General features: G+C 38.7%; 1 protein-coding gene across 1 annotated transcript in view; it reads left to right on the top strand.

Annotated features, from left to right (window-relative positions):
* Positions 1–2,798, top strand: part of GYPC (glycophorin C (Gerbich blood group)) — a 30,122-nt gene extending 27,324 nt beyond the window's left edge. Inside the window, exon 3 of the mRNA XM_014871716.2 lies at positions 782–2,798. Coding sequence (XP_014727202.1) covers positions 782–978 — 197 coding nt within the window. The 3' untranslated portion in view covers positions 979–2,798. The remainder of the gene's footprint in view (positions 1–781) is intronic.
* Positions 2,799–24,269: the final 21,471 nt, after the last annotated feature.

Here is a 24,269-nt window from a genome sequence, read left to right as displayed (position 1 = left end):
ACTTGGCATTCTTTGGACTTGTCAGGACTTGTCTCTTTTATGAGCTTCTACATTTTCACATTTCCATTGTGAAATTTCCATTTCACAGTGGAAAAGGATCTTGAATTTACTCTCTTTCACCAGGAATGTTTCCATTCACCATTTAGTCCTACGCACATTGGGGTCATCTATAGAGATTTTTGTCCAGTCAACACATAGCTGGAAATTAGCCTTAGTCCAGGAGACAAGAAAGATCTACTCAGAACCCCTTCCTTCTGCCAGGTGTCACTTCTACATTCATTACAATCAAACTTTCTTTATTAGAGCAAGGAATGAAATGGCAGCTTGCAAATACAGAGCAGCTCCAGCTATTTGTTGAATGTCTCCTATCAAATACTGCCCTGAACATTTCCTGAAATTGAGAACATTAGAGAAGGCAGGGTTGGGCTGTCTGCAGCACCCCTCACCCCAGGTGTATATTGCCAGAAGGATGAAAGAAACCTAATGGTTTTCCTTTCCTTTTACTTCTCCTCATTTTGTAATGAACTTTTAGCTCCAATATGTTCAACCAAATCAAGCCATTGATTTGAAAGAAAGCTAGTGAGCATTTTTCCTGTATTTCTGCAGTATCTATATCCCATCTTGTTTTTTGCAGCGTGTTCTGACTGGCCACTGCAACATGCAAACCCCTTATGACATATGGGCTTTTCTCTACCAAGCACCTGAAGTCATGATGTCTGGCTGTGAGACACTTCTCGTATTTTATCACTGGTGATACATTTAAGTGGTCTGTTTCCTCTAGGCGTGATTGCTGCCGTGGTATTCGTCCTCATTTGCCTGCTGGTGGTGATGGTGAGGTACATGTACAGGCACAAGGGCACCTACCACACCAACGAGGCCAAAGGAACTGAGTTCGCCGAAAGCGCGGATGCCGCTTTGAAAAATGACCCCGCTCTCCAGGAAGCTGTGGATGAGAGCAAAAAGGAATATTTCATCTGAGAGGCAAGGATTTCCATGGAGACTTCCCCAAGGGAATCAAGCAGAAATATAACATCAACAGAAGTACTAAGAGATGGATAATATGAGGATACAGGCGAGCATCCTAATTGAAAAGTATCTCTTTACTTTTTTTTGTCACTGGGTTGTTTCTTTTCCTCTAGCAGTGAAGAACTAAATGCCAGATACTTGCCTGTTGATTTTATTAGCAACACAGCTGGTCACAGTTGAAATCAATATCATATAAGAAGAAACAAAATCTCAGTATGAGTGATACACCAAAACCAGATAAAGACAGCAAATGTCAAGTCTTGACATTTGGTGAAAATAGCAGATGCCAAATGAAAACATCCTCTTAGAGTTAATGATGCATCCTATTCTGATATGATGAAGAACTACCTGAAATTGAATTTCAAATGGTAACAGAACAAACATTACCCTAGATAAAGGCGATCTAGCTAAAAAAAAATCTATAGCCCAGATATCCCCCTCATTCCCTTAAATGTGCATTTTTATTGGCACAGGGGAGTTTATTTTGTTTGTTTGGGGATTTACACTGGGATTTTTCTTCTAATTTTTGAATTTTATATATATATATATATAAAAAAATCAAAGACACTTCAAAGAAATAAAACTCTTGGAAAACATGGAAAAGGTAAGAGTGAAGGATTTATTACTGACTTTCTCTGCATGGCAGCTTGAGAACTGCAGAAAGTTGGAATTTACAATATAGTATACAATAGTTAGTAGATGTACAAATATGATTCCAATTAGTCTAGGTTTTCAGCACACATGCATAAATAGATAGATATTAAAAGGTAAAACATCCTGGTTTGAGCAGGCCCTTTGAAACAATGGAGCTCGGCTACATTTTTTTAATGTAAGATATTTTTGCCTGAATATTTATTTATTTATTTTGCATTAGAAAATTCTCTGAGTGCCTGCCAGCAGGATTGTGGATTTTTAGCAGGGAGAGGAATTCAGTTCTGGTGCAGATATGAGTACATCTTTCACAAATGAAATCCCATGACTGTCACTATAAAGAAGCTTGTTCATCTGCATCCCACTGGCTTTATCTCTCACTCTGTATGGCTTCTGAATATCCTTTGCAGTGTGCTAGACCAGAGAATTACACTGACATCAATGCTTTATTAATAAATAAATAAATAAATAGATTATTCATGGTGGGTCACATGAAAAGATCTTATTCCTCACCTAGGAATCAACGGTAATGAGTTTCTTTAACCCAGTAAGTTGGCTTCCGAATTGAAGCCCACAATTACCTCCAGAAATAGGATAATTGTTCTCTGCACCTGCTCGTCCACAGCTGTCATGGTGCCCTGGACTACTGAAAATAGAGGTGGAGAAACACAAGATAACAAATAAGACACTGATGAGCTCTGCTCAAGTTGATATATTTTTCCTGTGCTTTGATCTATATATGTGTACATATATATAAAGTCATCTACAGCTGTGCTTTCAAGACACTGTTGCTGATCAGTTGTGCTCACTTCTTGGCACCAAAATTTGGAAAGCTCCTAGACTCTGGTGCTCAATGCTGACATTGGTCTCAATAATGCTGTAAGAGATCTGAGCAAGGCAAGACTCTGAGGACCCAACTGAAGAAACAAGATATTTTTGTCTTTCAATCACAGTCTCGGTTTTTTGTCAGTACTTGAAGAAGATGGACTCTGAATTATGTTTAGAATCCCAATACCTTTAATTTTGAATCTTAAATCCGCATGTGTTAGCATTTTAACCAAAGAATGTGAAACTCGTGTCAAATTTATTAAATGCTTAAGATACATACCATTGCAGAACCACATTGTGTTCTGTGGATAATGTAGTATAAAATGCACAAAACACAGTACTGCCAGAGCTCAAATATTTTGATATTCTGCACCTGTCTCATTCTTAGACCAATTAATATTTTATTAATTTTACTACTTTTGAAATAGAAACTATTTTATTTCTCTAGGACAAGTGTTAGAAAAAAAATCACTGGTCTTAACTCTTAAGACTGAGTTTATAAAACTGAAGACTTCTGACCCTCCAGTTCAATAACAATGTAAATATTTGCTCTGAGAAAAGGATAACTGGGGTGACTTGAGCTCTGCTGCATCTCGCACACAAAGTGTGGAAACAGCAAAGAACTTTCCTCCAGCCCTAGCAGGACCTTTAAAGGACCACCAGCCTTTTGTCCCTTTTCATACATTCAGAACGTGAAACATTATTATAACTGTTAAAGAAAATTGACTTTAGAGAAAACTGTGATGGAGATAGGGAATAAATTCCTGCCTCTCTCCCAGTCTTGAAATTCTGGCTTTTGCAAGCTGAGCATGCAGATTTTAATTAGACACCTGTGTCATACCTGTTACTCACAGGAACCAGACTTAGTGTTTCTTTTGGTGTGGGTGTGAGTTTTTAAATTATGGGGTAGACTTAGACAAAGTGCCACACTGGAACTGTAGAGGCCAGATTTTCTGGTGGCATAGCATGAGCTCAGAGGAGCTCAGCCAATTCTCACCAGTTCAGTCAACTTCAGACTTTGTGTCATTGCTTCTCTCAAATCTCAACTGAATGTAACTTCTGGTCTCTGACTATATCTCTTCTTAATAGCTTAATTAACAATCTTTATCCCATTTCCCCTATTTATCTAGGCTGACAAACAGTCCAAGCATTCAGGGACAGCTTCCCTATTGGTAACGAGCCACTTTGAACAGTTGGGCAGCAGCACTTCTGTCATGAGCTGTGGTTTCAGTGAATTTATTTCTTTACTGTGCCCTCTGGGTTTCAGGGCCTTGTGTACTTAGAAATTACTCAAGCATGCCCAACAGAGAGAATAAATGGTTTGTGGAGACTTTCTTTGTGTTCTTCAGGAAAAACTTTGTTATGACGAAAGCTCATGATATCTGGTGACTGGCAGATTCTAATGGCCTCATCCTGCTTTTTTTTACTCATACAATAACTCTACTGTCTTGAGTCATTCAATTTAGTTGTAAAAAGAGTGAATTACAAACTTCCTATAACTTTCACAACTAATTAGCAAAACATCCTTCTGCAAGCAGCCTGCTGTGCTAAACCAAACATTGTGTACAACGCTGAGACATCTCAGTTGGCAGCCATTGCTTTTCATCACTGATGGTTAAATGATTTTTGCAATTTGCTTCCTGAATAGAATGATTAATAAAACAGATTCTTCTTCCTGCACATACTTTTATGTGTGGTCCCTCTAGTGCTGTGGCCTGTGGTCCTGCAGCTCTTTGGTGCCCCATTTTCTCAGCTGTGGCTGCTGCTCTTGCTTGCAGTCTCCCAGCTCCCATCTGGATCTCTAATGCCTTCTCTATGGCAAAGGATTAGCCATTTGCTTATGTATTTATTTATCTATTTTTATCTATGAAGGTGCTCTGCCCCTCTCTGCTAGACAATAAAAATTTTCAAAAAGGTTTTAGGTTTGGATTGGCAATCCTATGTTAAATTTGAGCGAACCTGACCAATCTGACCTGAGATGGATTTACAGAGTGATCACATGTGCCACATTTTTACAGACAGATCTAAAAATAGCACTGCAAGTTCTGTAGTTGTTAAATTTCATGCTTTAAATCTCCAGTAATCATCTCCAGTGTTTCTCCCTAAACAAAGGAGCATTATGATGGTCCCTCAAGCCACTTGATTTTGTCCTCATGCCTTAATGCCCTATGAAAAGTTGTTGAATCCCACTTTGCATAGGAAGTCATAGGTCCACCTTTACAAGTGTAAGTCATTTTTCAATGGTGTACAGGAAAGCAGTGCACCAAAATGAACAATATTTGCTGAAGCTGGCAGACAGAAAATAAATATGATGCTGTAGGAACACAGGATATTTTTTCAAGATATATGGAGATGGCAAGAATTAAACATAGTATTTCTGATTACATTAGTAAGCTTTAAGAGTGGGTTCATGAAGCTTTCAAATTCCTTCACTGATAAAAATAATCCTTTGCAAAGGAGAATTAATCTCCTTTTAAACCATTTCTTTTTGTGAGTCTTAGAAAAAAGTTTTCATAGATTTAATATTCTGACATTCTGCCTTAACATCTGGAACTCAATTTCTTCTAATTTTATGAGCATAACTGACAGTCCTCCCCTGCACAAAAATGACTGCTTGCCCATCTCAGCCTCTGAAGCATCATTACAGCTCAGCAGAGTAATTCTGTCCAAAAAAAGTCAGCCTCAATTGTGTATCTGGCCAACCAGACCATGGACCTGGTATGCATTTTTTCTGGGGCTTGGCCTCCATTTCCAGGTTTTCCCCAGGTCCAATATGCCATTGCATATTAATACAGACCTGAGGAGAATTTAGTCAGACACTTGTCAAGGAAACGAGACATATATAGATATACATATGTGTCATTTTTTTTCATTTTAGAATACCAAGACCAAATTACTTTGGGATACAATCAAAAATAGAACTATGGGATTTCTCAGAACATCAAGTTTTCTCTTAAATACAATCTAGGGATCACAGGGGTGCATAAGTACATGGAAGTAAAAAGGACTATTTTATTTGAACAAGGAATGCAGACAAAGTGCTGAAACATTTATAGTTCCAGGATAAGCAGAAAAGCAGTGCAATAGTTAAAGCCTGCAAGAATCTCACAGAACAGAGGAAACACTGAGACAAGATGCTGAAAAAATCAGTAAAAAGGTGTAGAGCAAGAGAAGGTAATCTCATGCCAATAGGGATGGAGAGTTTTTCTTCAAACAAAATAGATATTCCTGTTTGGAGAAATCAGTGTATTTGCTCACTGTAACTGCTGACAACAAATTTCTTTTAATTATATGAGATGTTTTCTTTGAATTAAATGAGATGTTTGGATTCCTTGTGTGTGCAAGTCCAACCAAAAAATGATGGTACATACACACCAACAGAAAACTCAAATATATTAAAAGCTGTTTACTTCATTTTCTAATACCTCTCATTCTTCACATGAGAAAACTTTGTATGTTCAGAATGTGCAGAAGCCTCACAGCAGCAGTCCATTCGGGACAGAATACTAAATACCTGAACAAGCAATGGGCCCATATCTGATTTGGGTAAATAAAGGAGGCTAACAATATCAAAATAAAACATAGATGGTGAGAAAAAATTCCAACCATATTACAAAGAAGTTAAATATTTGTTGTAGTAGAGATCCTTCTTTAATTCAAGACAGTAGTACTGCAAGTGACTGAAAATAAGGAATCCTTATTCTGCATGCCCATTCCCTGTGTGGTTGGGACAAAATGCCACTGAATTCAGCAGGACAAGCATGATATTGATCATATTTATCTTTCCTGCAAAAAAATTGTATTTCCACACATGCCAGAAAGAAACACATTAAATTAAAATGCAGTCTTTATAAGTGCTGATCTTTCAGCATGACTTCTTGCCTTCACACCTTTTCTGTTGTTTTGTACTGTATGTATGATGGAAAGTATCTGATAAAGTCTATTTGGATTGCAGCATTGCTATGAAAAGAATAGAGAAAAAGAGCATCCGAAGCTTACTGCTGATTTTATGTTAAAGCTGACTACAATGTTAATATTTACCAAAGCTATTAATACATGGATGGTGTAAATCTACTATATTTTGAATGGAAAAATTAAGAAATTAATAACTTTATAATTAAAGTTGTAATTTTCAGCATTTAAAAGGCTCTTCTCATATTATTCTTCTTTTTCAAAATGTCATGAACTTATAGAATTGCCAATTATGTTGCTTTCATGAGAATGTAGATCAAAAAGGAATAGTCAGCTAGAATTTTTCTTAATAGAGCATACAAACCCTAAAAGATATACTGCTGGTGTTTGCATTAAAAAGTAGGAGAAGCTTTTGATAGATCTAAGAAGGAGTGAATCTTCAAATGAAAAATCAAACAATTATTCTCTCTGAAGAAACATTACCCTGTGGATGTCAGTGTGGACCTGTGCACTGCTCTGTGATCTAAGGCATGATATTCTTAAAAATTCTGGGCAGATTATAAACATCTAATGGCTATTTGCTGTTGGCTGACCTGCCTTCCACATAGCTGGTACCAAATGTGAATACTTCTGCTTTGTTCTTCATGCTTTCCATACAACTGATCTTTTCTCTGAATATATCCCCAGCTAAAGAGTATTGAGAGGAAATGTCTGGTAAAACAACTATTGTAATAGAATCATGAAATCATTAAGTTTGAAAAAAAACCTGTAAGATCATCAAGTCCAACCATTAATAATCTTGCCACTGTCAAGCCCTTTTTCAAAGATCACTCCTGTCAGTGAGAAAAGGTCTTCAGGTAAGATGTTATTGGGTCAAAATGGTACCTTCAAGTGGTGAAACCTGGAGGGCCCAGAAGGACAGTGGATCACCTAAGTTTTGATGTCTGTAGAGAAATTGTCCCAATGTGCCATAGGACTTTGATGTGTGGACTGTTTGGAGGCCAGCACAAATAGTTCATCAGCAATGTTTTAATGATGAAGCAAAGATGAGCAAAGAGGAAAGGCTACTGAAGGTTATAACACAGATCCTTCATTAATAGCCAGCACATTGTGGAAATTGGACCTTCACTTCATAGCACATCAGACAACAGGAATCAGAGTTATTGGAGGTGCTTGAAATTTAGCAGCCCAAATCTGTGATGGCTTTTACAGGTACCAGTGGCACTGCATGGCAATTCTATGGACACAGGCTAATTGCCAAGGAATAATCAGAGGGTGTTCACAGCACAGGAATCCTTTATGGATGGCCAGTAGTTGACATGCTTACAGCAGAAACAAAGAGGTGAATAAAGAAAATATTAGCAAATAAAGGGCAGTACATGAAAATAAAAGATTTCAGAATGAAGTGCCATCACACAGCACGACCTTACATATACATATGATTCACTTCTTATTGATTCTATCAACCTAAAGCTTCAGCACAAGATATTTTGACAACACTGAGAAAGAAAAGGGTCCAGACCTTGAAGTAATAAATCTGTTTCCCAGCAAATATTTTGATTAACATTTCTATTTCAGCTTCAAAAGGAAGGTTTCACACCTTAGCAACTAATCTTGCTAGAACTATACATAGAGATGTTTCTTAATTTCTGATGTTGCTTAATGACCAGGAATACCTGAATGGTCACTCAGTTTCCAGTACCTTGAAAAAAAAGTATTTAATCTCGCTGAGAGATTGCTACCAAATTCACTTGGAAAGACTTCTCAGTGTGACATATGGGTATGTTGATAAAATGCAACTCAGCGTCACATTCTTAGTTACTGGGAAAAATCATCTTTATTCATTCTAACACCTAATGGAGTGATCAATAGCATTTTAATAAATCCCCCTGTTATTCATATTTAATATTAAATAAGATTTTATATTGATATTTCAATTAAATTACACTTCTGCTGCATTCTTACTGTCCATTTTTGCTTTCTTCTCATTCATAAGTTTTTGTTTCGATTTGGTATGGGAACGGAGGGGCCTAGGGCTTGGGGGGGAGGGAGGAGATATTTTCGCATATTCCTGTAATGCTTTGCAAAATAGAGTTTCTTCCATAGAGCAGAAATATCTTAATTCCCTTCTGTTCAGCAGCAGCACAACTTACCTAGCAGAACAAAAGTTGAAGAATCAGAGATTATTGCATCTCTCAGTTTCCTGGTAAAGGGACAAAGACCATTGTTCCATGAAGGGAGCTCAGGACTCTCAGTCTTTTTTCATGCATGGCATGAGTGATGCTTCTGACACCAGGGTGCAAGAAAGTAAAATGAAAAGTGGAAGGCACAGCACAGAATCAGGAACAAATGGATTCCCCTGAACAGCAAGATGCTGAACACTTGCCCAAAGCCCCCACCGAATTATTTTTCTTTGTCTTCTCATTCAATATCTCTCTCACCTTTTTCCCTGCAAAGAAACATCTGGCAGCTGTGTTTAACCAGATCTCTCATCTCTGCAACTTCACTGACTGCAATGAGAAATGGATTACAGGCACAAGGATAAGAGCAAATAGTTCAGGATAAGATTACTTCAAACGTTATCAGACCCACCAAGTCAGCATACTCTTAGCCCCACTCACAGGTATAAGTTCACATGGGCATTGAAAGCCTGTCCTCATTTTTTCATTTTGTTCTAGCCCTCAAGTCCTGTTTTCATCCTCTCTTGCTGTAGGATTGGGAATTTTCTTATTAGACTCTGGCTGAGCTTTTCATGGATATAATCTTTAGGGGGGAGAAGAGACTGTTATTGTATTGGTTGTGGTGGGGCTTTTTTTCCCATACAAAAAAACCTTTAAACTTGACAGAACTGTTTTGTTAAATTCCAGTTGGTCAGGCTCTTTGGTAAGGAAGATAATGGAATAGTTGTGAGTGAAGGTCATATTCCCAAAGAAGATCAGCCTCCCTCCCCAAAGCATGGGGGCACTGAAAATTTTAAAAAGAACTGTACCAGAACACTTTTCTGACATGGATCAAACAATATATTTTCTATAAACAAAGTTCTTGGCTAAAGTTTAATTGTTGTTGAAAAAAAAAACAATCTCAGAACTCCTCATAATTGTCTTGTCTCTGAAATAAAGAGTAAATAAATAATCAGTTTGAAGAAAAATAATTTTTAATCAACCAGATGAATAAGAGGTCATTATTCACTAAAACAGTTTCTTTTCTAGCCATTCTGTGTTGTACACTAAAATTTGTTAAGACTACACAAAAAAAGTAACATTTTGTATCATCTTCCCTCTGCAGGAACATTCATGAAATGTGTTTGTGTTATTTTAGCTAATAAACATTTTTTTGTGCAGTGTCTTCCAGGGTCTTGCCCCCTCTCTCTATGAGAATTGTATTTAAGGCAGAGATGGGAAAATATATATAATCATTCACTGTCTACATCTGAGTCCAGGCAAAAGTTCCCATCTTCCAAGTGCTCTTTTTCATTTTATTGATATTATTATGGTAAATTAAACTGCTGAGAAAATGTTATGCAATTTCCTAAGATTGTCTATTTAGTATGTATCTCTCTCAAGCTGGAATTCCCAGCCCAAAAGACAACAGAGCCTACAATGAATTGGAAAAGCAGGAATGAGAGACTCCACTAATCCCATGGGGAATGCCTCTTCATGTGCCCTGGTTTGCCCTGGGATTTCAATAAAGAGGGGGAGGTTATGGGGTTTTTTGCTTGTTTCTTTGTTGTTTTTGAGGGTTTTTCCTAACAGCAGTATAACCCAGCTGGGAAAATTCCTGATAGGAGTAAAATAAAATAATCCCTCCAAAGATACAGAGCCTTCTCCTTCAGCTGCTGGGATGTTCATTCTTAAGGTCTAATGAAAAGCCCATGTACAGAAAGTTAAGTTTTGCTCCACTCTACCCATTCTGAAGAAGACCAGGGAATCATTTTTATTGCCAGGTGTGTATGCCCTAATTTTGGATCATATGAGAGACAGAAACTCTGTAACAGAGCAGCTGCTTCATCTCAATTCTATCACAAGAAGCTCTGATGTTTCATGTCTCAGGTATCAATAACCTCCACACCAACATCTGCTGCCAACTTGTGAGGGCCATCAGCTACTGACAAAATGCTTCCCAGAGGGTCTTATTACCTGCAACTGAAACGGCAAAAATGGACTCTGCATTAACTTTGGCAACAGCTGAAAGAGGTCACAGATGCTGGGCAGAGTCCATAACTTGTGGGAGCAATTGGCTCAGATGCAGTAAAACCAGAGCAACCTATGATCCTGAAATGCTGTGCTGGTGGGTGAACACACAAACACATGGACCTGGGAAAGCAAAGAATTCTCCCTTGGCAGCTTGGGAATGGTGAACAGTGAATTTGTACTGCCTAGCACCTCTCTGTGTAAACACAGCTATATACTTGTATTCAAGAGCAGCATGGCCACAAAGACAGGCTGAATGAACCCAGCCTCACCTATCTGTGGTTGTTCAAAGTCAACTACAACAAAATCTAAGAGAAATCTCTGCTGACAGCTGAGTCAGAAAGCAAGAGGAAATGATGGTAGTCACTTGCTGTGAAGATCAAGCTGTGGTTCTCACAAATATTTTATCACCATATAGCACAGAAAACCTCTTCATGAAATTCTCTTCACCTGCACACTGACAAGCAAAGTCCAAGCAAGATCTCCCTGTAAAAGCTGTTTTCTTATTTGTGTCCAGAGGGTTGACTCAGCCCACAAGCATATTGTATAAATTAACACAGATCCCTTCACTTCAATTCCATTCACTTCAGGTACTTTTACTCAAAAAACCCCACAAACAACAGAACCAAAACCAAAAAACCTTAGCAATGTAAATTTGCCAAGGGCCAACGAACACATTGAAAAATGAGATCTGCGGGAAGAGAAGTTATAAAAAGGCTTGAATCCAACACTTAAGACTAAAGTGTACTTTTTGTTAGGCTTCCAGGAAAAATTAATGTTGCAATAGGTAAACTGGAGAATGAAAATGACCTTAAACACAGTAAAAAAACCAGCATCTTCGAAAGCAGAGGGTTCTGATCCTTTCTAAATTATGTTGGCAGAGTCTTAATTTTGCAGAACTGATGGCTTTTGTTTTATCTCCTCAGTACAGTTAATCTGACAATGTGCTACTGTAATTATAAGCCAAGGCAAACTTGCATGCATTCTAGGGAGAGCATGACAAAAAAATAAAAAATAAAAAAGGAAGAAATATGCTATTGTGCATTAATGACTTCATTAAACAAAATTTTCATGATTTTGTGATGAAGGACTGAAATGATGGGCAAGAATTATCTTCTTCAAACATCTGGGAGCAGAGCACAGCTGGCTCTCTATTGGAGCTTGGCACTCAGCGTGCCATGAGACATACTTCAGTACATAAGAGAGGCTCTTATAAAGCTGAATCATTTGGGCAATTAACACTCAAAGCAATTTTCACACAGGCTCTTGATACATGAAATTTGAGTTTTCCATAATTGACAGGCAGGCTGCTGTATGCAGACAGCGCCAGCTTTGCTGTAACATTTCAAGGTTTATGAGGGGGAAAATGCGTTCAAAGATGGAAGGTGCTTTAAACAAGTTTTTCTGCTCATTTGAAAAGGAAGTCTTACTGACAATGTTTACTATTATGGGCCTGTCTAAAGTTAGTTACCTCACAGGAATATTCAGATCAAGGGAAAATGTTGAAAGTTTAATGTCACAAGAATAAAATATCTTAGAGGACCAAAAAAGAAATTTAATTGATTTTTCACCTCCTGCTCAAAATCTTGCATTGGGTATAAGCTGGAGAGTCTCTCTTAAGAGGGCTATTGTTCACATTTTCTGTGAAGAGCAACAGCATAAATTAGTGGCAAGAAATTGAAACAGATGAAAAAAAATGGATTTTATAAGTGTAATTACTTTTGATCAAAATTTCTGGGAAGTCATTGATTTAGAAAAAAATACATTTTAAAAAGCCAACTATATTTAAATTTCCTATTACTGTTAAAAGGCCACATGCAATACAGGTTCTGACTCAAAAGTTCCAGTGATCCAGGAGTTGACTGATAGATTTATCATGCTTCAAATGGTTAATCCTGTTCATACAGCAGCCAGCAATTAATACAGATAGAAAAGGACAGTAAAATTTGGAGTTAGTCACAGATAAAATTAGAAATGGAAAATAGAATTTGTTCTACCATCACAAATAACCTAAGCATTTTGCAAAGTAAAGATATCACCCTTAAATTTAAAGCATAAAATGAGAGGAAAATCAACATTCTTCTCCCATGCCAATCTGTGAACTGCAGGTGAAGGTCTAGTGTTCACCGAGTTAGTTTTATTTATTTTTGAATGATTAGGTTATTTTTTCTTTTTTTTTCCTTCTTTTTCATTAAGTGCAAGACTGAGTAAAACACAGTCCAGAATACTCCAAATTTTGCTGCTCCTTTGGGTTTGCAGAGTAGTGATTTCAGGTATTCTTTGAACTGGAATATAGTGATTTTGTAGCAGTACAAGGAAGGTTATTTAGAAGACAAAGTTACATGGAGCAGTTGCTGCCCACCATTCTGCTCTTAAACTATCAGCTGCTCAATTTCCACAGAGATAACTGAGAACAGAAGCTGCCTGAAGACCCCTGACTTGATTAGAGTTTTTAAGTCAGAGTTGAACCCTATTTTCAGAGGCAGCCTTCCTATCAGTAGCTGCTTCAGAGAAAGCAATAGAGATACACAGCTGGATCCTTTATACCTAAGAGAAAATTGAACAGAGGTGCATTTGAGAGGTAAACCTCTGCACCTGAGGTATCTCAGAAAGCCTGGATTTACTGACAGGTAGGGTCAATACCCAAGACTTTATTTATGCATTGCTACTAAGACTGACAATAGCACTTTGCCATTAAGTGCCTCAAACTCATTTTGCCTAAACTCATATTCCACCAAAGCTATTTTAGGCTTCAATGACCAGAAGAATTTTATCGATGACTCAGAACTCCCAGCACACCTTGCTTCTTAACACTGACTCAAGTGCTGCACACCTGGACTTCGTTTCCTAAAATACTGCTATTATCCAAGAGGCACGAATCCTACCAGTCACCTAGGGTTTGCAATCTAGCACAGCAACTAGGTGTAGTTAACTTTCTGTGCTTACTTCCACTAGGGAGCAAATCCTGTCTTATTTAGCAAATAGTCACAGCTGGGAAAAAGATTTTATAAGGAAGTTTTTCAGTCATGCTTTGATTTTTACTAGAGGGGTGCAAAACAGCGTGGTTTTTATTTGGGTTTCAGAAGGTATTTCTAGCCAAAGATGAAGTATGGAGAAAAGTTTGAAGGAAGAAAAACTGCAGTGTGAAAATACAGTGGTGTTTAGTGAAGAGCACCTAAAAATAGCTCTTGAAGAACAGGATACTCTGAATCAAAAGAGCAGGTATAACTGTATAACCCTCAAAGGCTTTTCTGTGTAGGCTGATTTTCTGGTAGATGAGGATAGTTAGAGGGGGAGCAATTTCTTCCACCGTCCTTTTCTTTCCCTGCATCCAGTGTGGAATGGACTTTTCAGTCAGACCTCAGCATTGCACCATTCCCCTTGAGGAATGAGCTACACCAAGCACACACTCTGGTCTGCTGGGCAGTGCCTCCTCTACCCTGCTCTCCTGTCATTACCCTGCTACCAAGATCTTGGTTTTGTTCAGCCCTTGTTTCTTTGCTACTAGAGTAGTTGCTTCCCACCAGTGAACACTCAGTCTCCTTCCCTGTGTGGTGAGCTTTTCTTTCAGCTTATTTTGCCTCTAGTGACTCAGGTCAACAAATCTCTCTCACCTTCCTCGTAATAGCATCAGAGTAAACTTCAGAAGCAGTCAGAGGCTGACTCTGGTAAGGTAGGGAATGTGTGTAGCTCCTGTAGTGGGACAGAAAACAGGTCCATGTAACCTGGTACCTCATCTCCAAATCTTTACTGATAGGAGGTCTATAAGGGAAGGCTACAACAACAGAGGAATTTTACAGTGCAATTTCTCTAAAATATATTCTGAATATTTATGATTTAGAGATTTCTCATATCAGAGGAAGGCTGTATTTTCAGATTGTAAGGTTTTTCCTCCATTAATTTTTAATTCATTAATAATATGTTATATTTTGCGTTAATGTAATTATTTTTTGACATGTAATTCTTTTTCAGATATGCTGAAGCAATAAGATACACTGTTTATTTAATGAACCAGTACTTTCTTTGTTTTGTTCTGAACCTGTTCCTGAGTTTCTCGGCAGACTCCTGATAGTCTTTGCAGAACAGAGGACTAAGAGTTATTTCCTTAACTTCCTTGGTGGTCCCTATATCACTTGGAAGCCCTGTCCACCCTCTGCAAAGCTATGTAAAACAGCAGCAGTAACATGACCTGTCTTGTGTGAGTAAAACTACAGCAGCAGTTTCAAAAAATGCTAAATTAGCTGGAAAGTTACAATCTTTAGATGTTTTTATATTGCTCTCAACTTCTGTTCAATGAGTCTTTTAAAGCTTGACATTCATTCTCTGCATAATATAGTCAGCAAGACACTACCTTTGTGGCAGCAGCTTCTTTCAAGAAGATAACGCTCTGCAATCCATGGCTTCTATGCAACAGACAGCATTTTAATCTCCATGTTATTATAGACCACTAGAGGGTTTTCAGGACTGCCTTCAAGTGTAGTTTTAATAGTAAAAGAAAAAAAATTTGGCTTCCACACTTTGTAATAAAGCTGTTCTCTTCCCCAGATAACGAACAGAACTCACTGGACTGAACTAAGATAATTTGCAAGGCAAAGCACTGATGGGTACATAAGAGGCATGAGCCCTAAGTTTGTCTTATTTTGGATGGACCTGATAGCCAGATAATTTGGTGGCAGGAATCTCTGCTAACACAAAACAGCTGCAGGCTGCAGATGGGGTAAATTCCAATTATGGTGGTAGCAAATGACTCACTAGCTGACAGCATGGGAACATTTTCAGAATGTTTCACCCATCAGAGTTTCACACATCACTCTCCAGTTTCTTTTCACAATCATAAAGCTATTCTTTACCAATGTTAAATAGGACTTCTCTTGTCTTTTCATGAAACATGAATCATTTCTGCCTTAGAACCAGGGAATTAAAAGCCTGTAGATGCCATATTCCACCTTCCATGGGGTATCATACCAGTGAGCTGCAGGTAAATACAGAATTGCTCCTCATCAGTGATTTGATGAATGAAGATCAATAAGGGTAATTACAGATTTTGCATCGAAAGTTTGGTCCATCTCACAAAGTGTATTTTCATCAAGTGAAATTTAATATTTCTTATCTAAAGAACTGAGGAACAGAATGCTAATAACCAGTGGGACATATTTATAGTTCATAACAGTGAAACAACATATTTTGCAAAAGTGATATAATGGGTGAATACCTTCTTTGGATGCACCAGCAGACAAGAACTGCAATGATTTTTTTTCCCTATTTGGCGCTGCTAACCTGATACTGACACATTTCCTGCATAGTGGAATGACATATCCAGTTCTGGTGTTGACATTTTAAAGAGGATGTTGAAAAACTACTGGGTGTTTAGGGAGGAGTTACAAACATAGCTCAAGGGATGTACAAAAATATTTATGGGAAGCAAATTTGATCTTATCTCAAAGAGGACCTGAGACAACCATGACTGGTGCATTAGAAACCTTCCTTAAGTGAAAATAGAATATATATATAAAAAAAATTTAATCTTGCAGAGAAAGGTGTAACAGAAAATTTATGGAAATTGAAATCGAGCAAATTCACATTAAACATTTTTAATGAGCATGATTAACCATTGAAATACACAGAATCAGAGCATAACAAGTTCTTGATCACTGTGCCTGTGTTAATACTTTAAAAAAACACAGGCTCTCATCAGCAAAATTGTAGTCTTTCAGTCTAGATGTGGGCTTAACTGGATCACAGTCACACTTGTATGGATTCAGGTCAAGACTGGCTGTCTTACACATTTCTGAAGCAATATGTAAGCCAAACACAGTACAGGCTGTTGGACTCCATCCAGGAATAAAAGTGTGTGATCAACTGGGTAAGCACTTGGTCTTTTCCATCCAAAGGTGATGTTTTGTTAGCAGATCTACAAATCTTGACAGCCTTCCCTGTTCACAAAATGTGTTGAATACCTACACTTGCCCAAAGCAAGCCTGATTGCAAAAATCACTTATCTTCACAGAGGGCAAGTACCACAAAAAGTAATATAACCAGCATCACAGCTGTGCCTCATGAATGAGTGCAGCCAGTAGCTATTGCCTCCTGGAAATAAAAGTGCAGAAGGCCCATCAGATTCTCAGGTGCTGTTTAACCTGGAGGTATTGTTGTTTGTGTTGCTTAACACAAAAACGTGTTACAGAGTTATCACTCACTCCAGCAGATACAGCATTGCTAATTATCCCATCATGTACTACTTTGCAGTGATATAAATAGCCCAGTTAGTGTCATTTTGCATTATCTAACAAAGAGCCTTCATAGTCTGTGTAGGGAATAGAATTGCTTGAAAGGAAAAGCAGGTCACTTTAAAGATGGATGCTGTAATTTCTCTGCACATGCTTCAGACACTGGCTTGCCTGAATCAATTCAGTAGAGAAGGAAAATGGGAGTGACAAATAAGGTGATGAAAGAGATGAATTAATGAATACTCTTCTTGTTGAGAATTCACCTAAAGCAGAGATGTAGAAGCTGATGCAAATACTATTTGCCTCAGATTCTCCTAGATAGAATATTTCACAAATCCCCCCTCCAAATTAAATCCATAACTTGAGTCCCTTTTCACTACCTGCAAAAGGTCATGTTTCATTGTTGGCAACAGAATGGCTTCTTCTAGAGCCCTGCCTTAGGCACCTCTTGTGTGTACACCTGAGCTCTACCCCACAGCTGAGAAATTCTGCTCTGTCACATCTAGGCTGCTTACTCAGCTTTGGTGCAATGGCAGACTGTGTATGGGAGATTATGCCCAATGAATGGGACTCCCAAATTTCAAGCTAAGATTTCCAGGTTATAAATAGATAAAATCAGGAAGAAACTGTGAAACACGAGATGGTTTGGGTCATTTGTGCTCATGCATATGTATGGCACAGCTAGAAATTCTGGACAAATGTCCCACATCCTCAAATTCTGCCTAGGTAAGATTTCCAGGCAGTAAATATATAATGAGAAGTGTAGACCTATCTCTTGGATAGGGAATCAACAGAGAAAGTTATAAAAATCAAGCTGAGGGAAGGAAAATTTTTTCTTAATGAAAATGTGTTGATAGAGAGATATTGTGCTCCATAGTTGAATCACTGAAAGGAGGTGGTGTAGGCCTCATTTCACAGCTGAAGAATGAAGAGCATAATCCCAGTCAGACATTGTGAAAAGGAGGTGACACAGGGGTGTGAAAAGGAGGTGACACAGGGGTCTGAAATTTGCTTCATCTTTTTCCAAGTTCCATAACCACTGTCGGCATCACCATCACTTATCTGCAGTTCATCTTGCTTGTGTCTGGTATGCAAGGAGGAATTATTTACTGGAAGCCACATGGATATAGAACAGCATTTGTCTACCTTATGGCAAAAGGCTGGAAATTCTTCCAGGCAGGTTGTCATACATGAACATAGGAAATTACTGAAGTGAGGTCTGTGGTCTTCCAAGGATACTTCATTCTGAGATTGGCTTCTGCTTGTTCTCAGGTAGCGAATTTTGCTTTAAGATATTGAAAGAATAAATATTTCCTAGTGTTTCTTTTCCACTTGAGCAGCCATAAGAATTGCCACAGGGAGAGTTGACTGACAGCAGGAGAGAAGACAGTCCAGCTCAGAGTGCATCAAAGGGTGGATCTTCTCCTCCAGGGTGTTATCCACACTGGAAACCTGAGTCCTTCTGTCCAATGACAACCACAGGAATTAGTCAGAATGTAATAAAGGAGTCTTGATAAGGAGGAGTGGAGTCATTAATTAAGTGGATTAAGGGGAATCTGGATGAACATCTCTTCAAATGTACTCACAGAAAGGACAACACTTCCATAGAAGGAAGCAATTCTATACAGGAATAAAATTTCTATAGTGTTGGATGTGAAGATTTCCCCAAATTTACACTGAAGTTACATACACTTTGTGTCATAAATTCTCTAAGCTGAGGAAGCTCCAAAACAACTTTAGCATATTATTTTCTGAGTAAACACCTATAAAAGGAATGTTGTAAATCTAATCCATTCCTTGAGACAACACTCAGGCATCTGCATGTCTCAGGGCAGAACCAAAGTTTCAAAAAGCTTGTGTGAAGTTGCCCAGGGAATTTTTCATGCATGTCTCAGGCTCTATTTGCTATGCAAATTGAATAGCAACACACCCAAAATAACTTACATGTGTCTGTCTATTTGCAAATTGAACTATGTTAAGTTAATAGGCAGCAGAAAACTGGGTCCCCACAGCAAAGTACAGAGATCTACAACTTATAAATCAGCAGGACCTCTCTGTTGCTGTCTCATAACTCAGTTGCCCAATGAAATTACCAGCCATCTTAGATACCTCTAGCAAATCTGGTTTTCCTCTGCCAGTCTTTCTAACACCACCATTTACAAGTCTGCCACTCCTGCATGGACTGTCTCCAGAGCCCAAAAATGTCCATAGAAAACCTCTCATTTATTTCAGCATCCTTTAGAGTGGGCAGGAAATAAATAGGCATATTGCACACGTTGTCCTAAAGTGGCTTTTCTTCCTACCAAATTACTCCAGGTACATTTGTGAGGAGTTCAAAAGTGTTGTGATGGAAATGAATACGTGTCTGGAAAAATCAAGAGAGCTGCCAATGAAGCCCAGGAACTCCCAATGTAGCATGTACTGTGTGGGGTTTTTTCTAAAGATTAATTTACAGCACTTCTCAGGGGACTCAGCCTAAGTAGTTGTGACAGATCAGACAGAATAACCCTTTTATGCACATTACCTTGACTTCTAGCAACACTGCTGTGATGTTCTTAAGCTTTTTGGTGGTTTAGAGATAGAAATGCTATTACCCAACATTTTTAGCTTTCAAAAAAAATTGCTGCTGTCTTTGGAAGCAAAACTTTCAGCAAAAATTAGTCTATCTAGATGAAGCTCCTACATGAGAAGCATTTTCCTTTGAAAAAAATAAAAGTTTAAATTACCTATTCTGATGAGGCCGACGTAAAGTTTTACTGTCCATTCCATCAAAATTCTATTTTCAGATTGGTCTTTAGCAAAATAAATAAAACTGAACTAATTGACATTGTTTTGAAATTACAGCGGTGAATTTTTTTCTCCCACCAATTCACAATCATAATTGTTTCTATTTAAACAGGTTTTGCACCTCTCAGTGCTGATTTGTGCACTGAAAACATGACAAGATTATCCTTCCTTCCCACCTCCTGCTGAACTTCCTGGAGTTAGGAGACCAGGGTTTTGACTACTTGTGATAGCAGCTCATCACTGATACATTCTTTTGTTCTGTTTGTGTCCATGCAGGCTGCTGCATTTCTAAATCCTTTAGCCAAGAACCTGTTATATATCCTAGATCAGTGCTGCCTAGAGCAATGCTACAATGGATCCCTGCCCTTTTCTTGCATGAAGTGCTCTCTGCAGTACTGGAAGCTTTCATCTAAACATGAACCATACCTTGGACACAAAGCATTCTAAGCATTTTGCAACCCTAAATTTAGCATTTGCCTGGCTGTGAACTCAGTCCAATGGGCAGTACATGCCAGTACGTACTGGCACATTTCCTGCAAGGTAACATTACAGCAGAAATAAGTGAAGAAGAAGGTATTTCTATACCTCCTCTGTGTAATTTTTCAGAAGTTTTTGTTCAGCATGAGTGCAAACAGGAGGACAGACTCTGGGGTGACTTTTGCAGCCATCCCTTCCTACCCAGCATAAATAAGTTTCTATTTATCCCAGTATGGCTTTATGAAAACTGAGCCATTAAGATTCAAATGACTGGAAGGTGATAGAAATAGCATAGGCCATTTATATCAACAATCAGATTTTAGACCTGCAGACCTCCCTCCTGCAAGGGAATTAAACAGAATTGTCTGATACCTGATCATTTATTCCAGGATAGCAGGATTGCTTTTATTTATTGCAGAAAGCACTTATGACCATAGGATGCTTGTTAAAATACAGATGAACTGCTCTGAAGTAGGCACCTACAGACAGCTGGATTTTGGGAAGCCTAGGAGGTCTTACGTATCTCTCTGAAAACTCTTCCTTCTTCTATTCAACGGGATTTTGAAAGAAGAATAAAAGGAGTGAGCTTTCAGCCACCCCCAGTCTAAATCAGCAACTTTCCTTTTGCTGCTGGGACCTCATGTTGTGACAGGTCATTTTAACATCTGTAAACGCAAAGATAAAAGCAATTGAACCTCTTGAGGGAAAGGAAGAGAGGTTAAAGCTGGAGGTAGCAGCAGGATGCCACAGGGTGGAAGAGGAAGTCTAGAAAGAAACCTTGAGATTTGCTTTTCCCTGCGTGGCAGGGTTTGAGCTGTTCTTGTCTCTTCTGAGAAGGCTTGCTGTTTCTGTAATGGGGTTGTTATAATTTGAAGACTAATTGTCCTGTGCTGAAAAAACAGACAAAACTGTAGGTGCTGAGAGAGGAGGAAGCTCTAACAAAGTGAAACCTGGCAGAGACATATGACAGAGCCCCTCCCCATCCCGTTCAAAACCACAAATCTGAAGAGACTCTCCAGTCCTGTTAGAGAAGAGAGATGGCACTATCCCATATTACCCTACCTTATCACGTGAATTGCTATTTTCCAGCTCTAGGTGTTCTCTAAGCATGTAGCTCTCTAAGCTGTTTTTAGGTGAGCATGCACTGAGCTGATCATCACCCTATGACTTTCAGACTTTGATTTTTACTGAAATTCAAAGCAGTGTGAACTTAGGAAAGGGGAGACTAATTTCGGTTCTTTCATCTGGCATGATTCACAACCAATACAGGGAAAATACTCAATTAAAAACTCTTTCATGAGAAAAAAAAAGGGTTTGCAAAAAATATAAAATATTAAAAATATAAAATTGAGTTTTGACTGAAACAAAATTAACTATCCCATGCCAATTCTGACCTTTTCCATTAAAAAATGTTTCCAAAAACTGTGGTGTTTTTGGAGGACAATAATTCTTGTGTGCCTTGCCCCATCTTCTTATGTGGTGCAGGGTGTCACAGCATGGTTTAGTCTCCAAGTACTGCATGACAGTAGCACCCCATGTCACACTTTCTGCTGGCACAAGAGACACTGCCATTGAATTTTGCAATCTGTTTCTAGCTTTCACCATTTGCTATGCATCAGAATTTGATTAATCTCTGAAAATGAAAACTTTAGTAATTTGGCACTGTTTTGGCTGAAATAACTAGAATATTTGAGCACAAGTCAGTATTGGAAACTCTGAAAATGGTGCTGCCATCAACAAGGTCTGTAGGTCTGATAGTCACACCCTGTCTAACACAGGGACACTCTACCCTTAGCTCTTTGACATATAATGTTCATACGTATCCTGCACATTCCCAACAACCTGTTGCTTTGATTTTCTTCTGGTTTTGTTTAAGCTTGTTTGAGTTGGCATGTTTTGATTGTCTCTTCAATACTTTTACACACAAAATCTCTACTATAAAGCTGTCATCTGCCTCTGAAATATACACCAAACATTCTGGAGTTCTCCTCTCTAGAGACCTCCCATTGTCTGTGAAAAACTGAATAAAATTCATATGTGTGTTTCAAAGACACCACTGTGCATTTCTTTACTTCTCACAACTGGAAAGCCTTTACAGTTAATGCTAGCTCTGGTCACATGCAGTAAAGGCAATCCCTGTTCCTTGAACTTCCAAAGGTTTAGATTAGAGGGCAGTAAGTTGCACTGATGTGAAGCAACTCATTTCTCTCTTCTGCTGATGGATGAAATGAAAGGTTCAGCTCTTGCTGAAGAGAGACATTGCAGGTGCACAATGCTGCCTTCAACACACTGGAAGGATTTTCTGATGCATTGCTAAGAGCTACATCAAACAGCACATTTACTACTAAAAGCAGCAATATGCTGTATCAGACCTGCAGATCTCGGGCATTGTGCTGTGTGTGTGTGCTCTCGGTCAAAGCCTCCGGCACTTGTGTGTTAGTTGAGAACACAGCTGCTGTTGTTGTGACACAGCAGTTCCTCTGAGCTGTCTGAGGTCCCTGCAAAATGAGAACAAATGCTCCAGCTGTGGAAGATGTACCACAATTATTTTGCTTGTAACAAAAAAGCAAGTAGAGCAGGAAACTCTGAAGAAAAGTTTTTTCTTCATCATTGGCTTTGGCAGAATAAAATCTAGGTAAGGAATTTGCCATAAGGAGCAGATGGAGGATTTCTCAGAAGAAATCCATGAGAGACACCATTATAACTGTGTATTTGTTGACTTCATCTGGCCCAGGCCTGACTCATAACATTATGTGTGACTCAGAGCAAAAATAAAAACTGGTGCCTTCTGAGTTGAGGAAAGACTCTGAGGCACAGTTAGGGAAGGAAGCTGGGAGTCCTCACACTCTCCTGTTCCAGCAATAGATAAAACTCCCATGTACACTGAAGAAAACAGAGAAGTCCTTTCACTTTAAACACTGTTACAGCTTTGGTGTAAGCTGTTGATTTTTATGGCCTGTCACCATTGCAGCAATAGAAAAATTATTGTTACCCTCACTGAAAACTGCATCTGTCTCTGGGATCAAGCACTGTGTGCTGTCCTCGTGATAATGTGGGACACAGCTGAAGGCTCAGAGCTTGATGATATCGAGGGGACTTTTTCCACTGACTTCCATGGGTACCATATAAGTCCTTTATTCAGCTACTTCATTAAATGTTTCTTTTTTACAGGGTTATTACTGTAGAGGTCTGATGTACACAGGACACTGGAAAGCATTTTTACTGCCAACCCTCTGTTTGAACCAATGGGCAATTTGGAATATTATGGTCCATTATTTTTGACTGAGGCTCTAAACTTCACTGTAAAAATACTGTCCTTGTAAGTTTGCTGTCCTGAGTGTTGCCATAAACACAGGTTCTTGCCAGCTGGGAGACATGTAAGGTAATTTCTGATGATCTGATGAACACCTGGGTACTCCCAGGCAGCAGTAGGATGCCTGAGCTGGGATCACTGCAATTTAAGCAGTGGACTGGACCAGGAATGGGACTGTATAGTCCTTTCAGAGATATATCTCCTCCCTGGCTATTTATGCTCTGCATGCCAGCAACTCACACGTGAAAGGATAAACCAGAGCCCAACTCACACATTTTACCTGAGGACTAAGCTTTACATAAATCCTGTTAAAGCTTTTAATGTGTATTATAGGTGAGCGAGCAGGAGATCCCCTCCAGGCTGGTGAACATGGAATTTATTGACCCTATTTTACCAAAGTCATTTTGGGAAAGCTGTGGGTTTGTGCTAGCAGCAGCACTGGAGAGAGAAATAACAACTTGCACCTCCTGGCAGGTTCCCACTAGCTTTTGAAGAGCTCGGCTCCATTTCCTCTTACAACTTTATTGATCTAAAGCAAAGAAATAAGGAAAACTTAAGGAAATTATGCTAGGCAGCCCTGTTATACAGTTATGGCCCAGATTTTGCCCTAGCCAGTAATTTTAAAAGCTGTTATAGGTTTGAAATGGAATTTGAATAAATAATGGAAAATAATAGGCATGTAAATAGCGATGCTAAATATGAAGATAGCAGCCCTGGAGGCTGGTATCATATTTCTGTGTGTGGTAGCAACCCATCATGGAATTTCCTATTGGCACCATTGTTGACAGGATCCCACCCCTGGCTCCTCTCTTCTGGTCATTTATGTCAGCCAGGTGCAGCGATTTTTATGACAAACTA

This window comes from Sturnus vulgaris, chromosome 7 (assembly GCF_052056855.1).
Source record: "Sturnus vulgaris isolate bStuVul1 chromosome 7, bStuVul1.hap1, whole genome shotgun sequence".
Classification (NCBI taxonomy): Eukaryota; Metazoa; Chordata; class Aves; order Passeriformes; family Sturnidae; genus Sturnus; species Sturnus vulgaris.
This window is presented reverse-complemented; position numbering and strand designations above follow the sequence as displayed.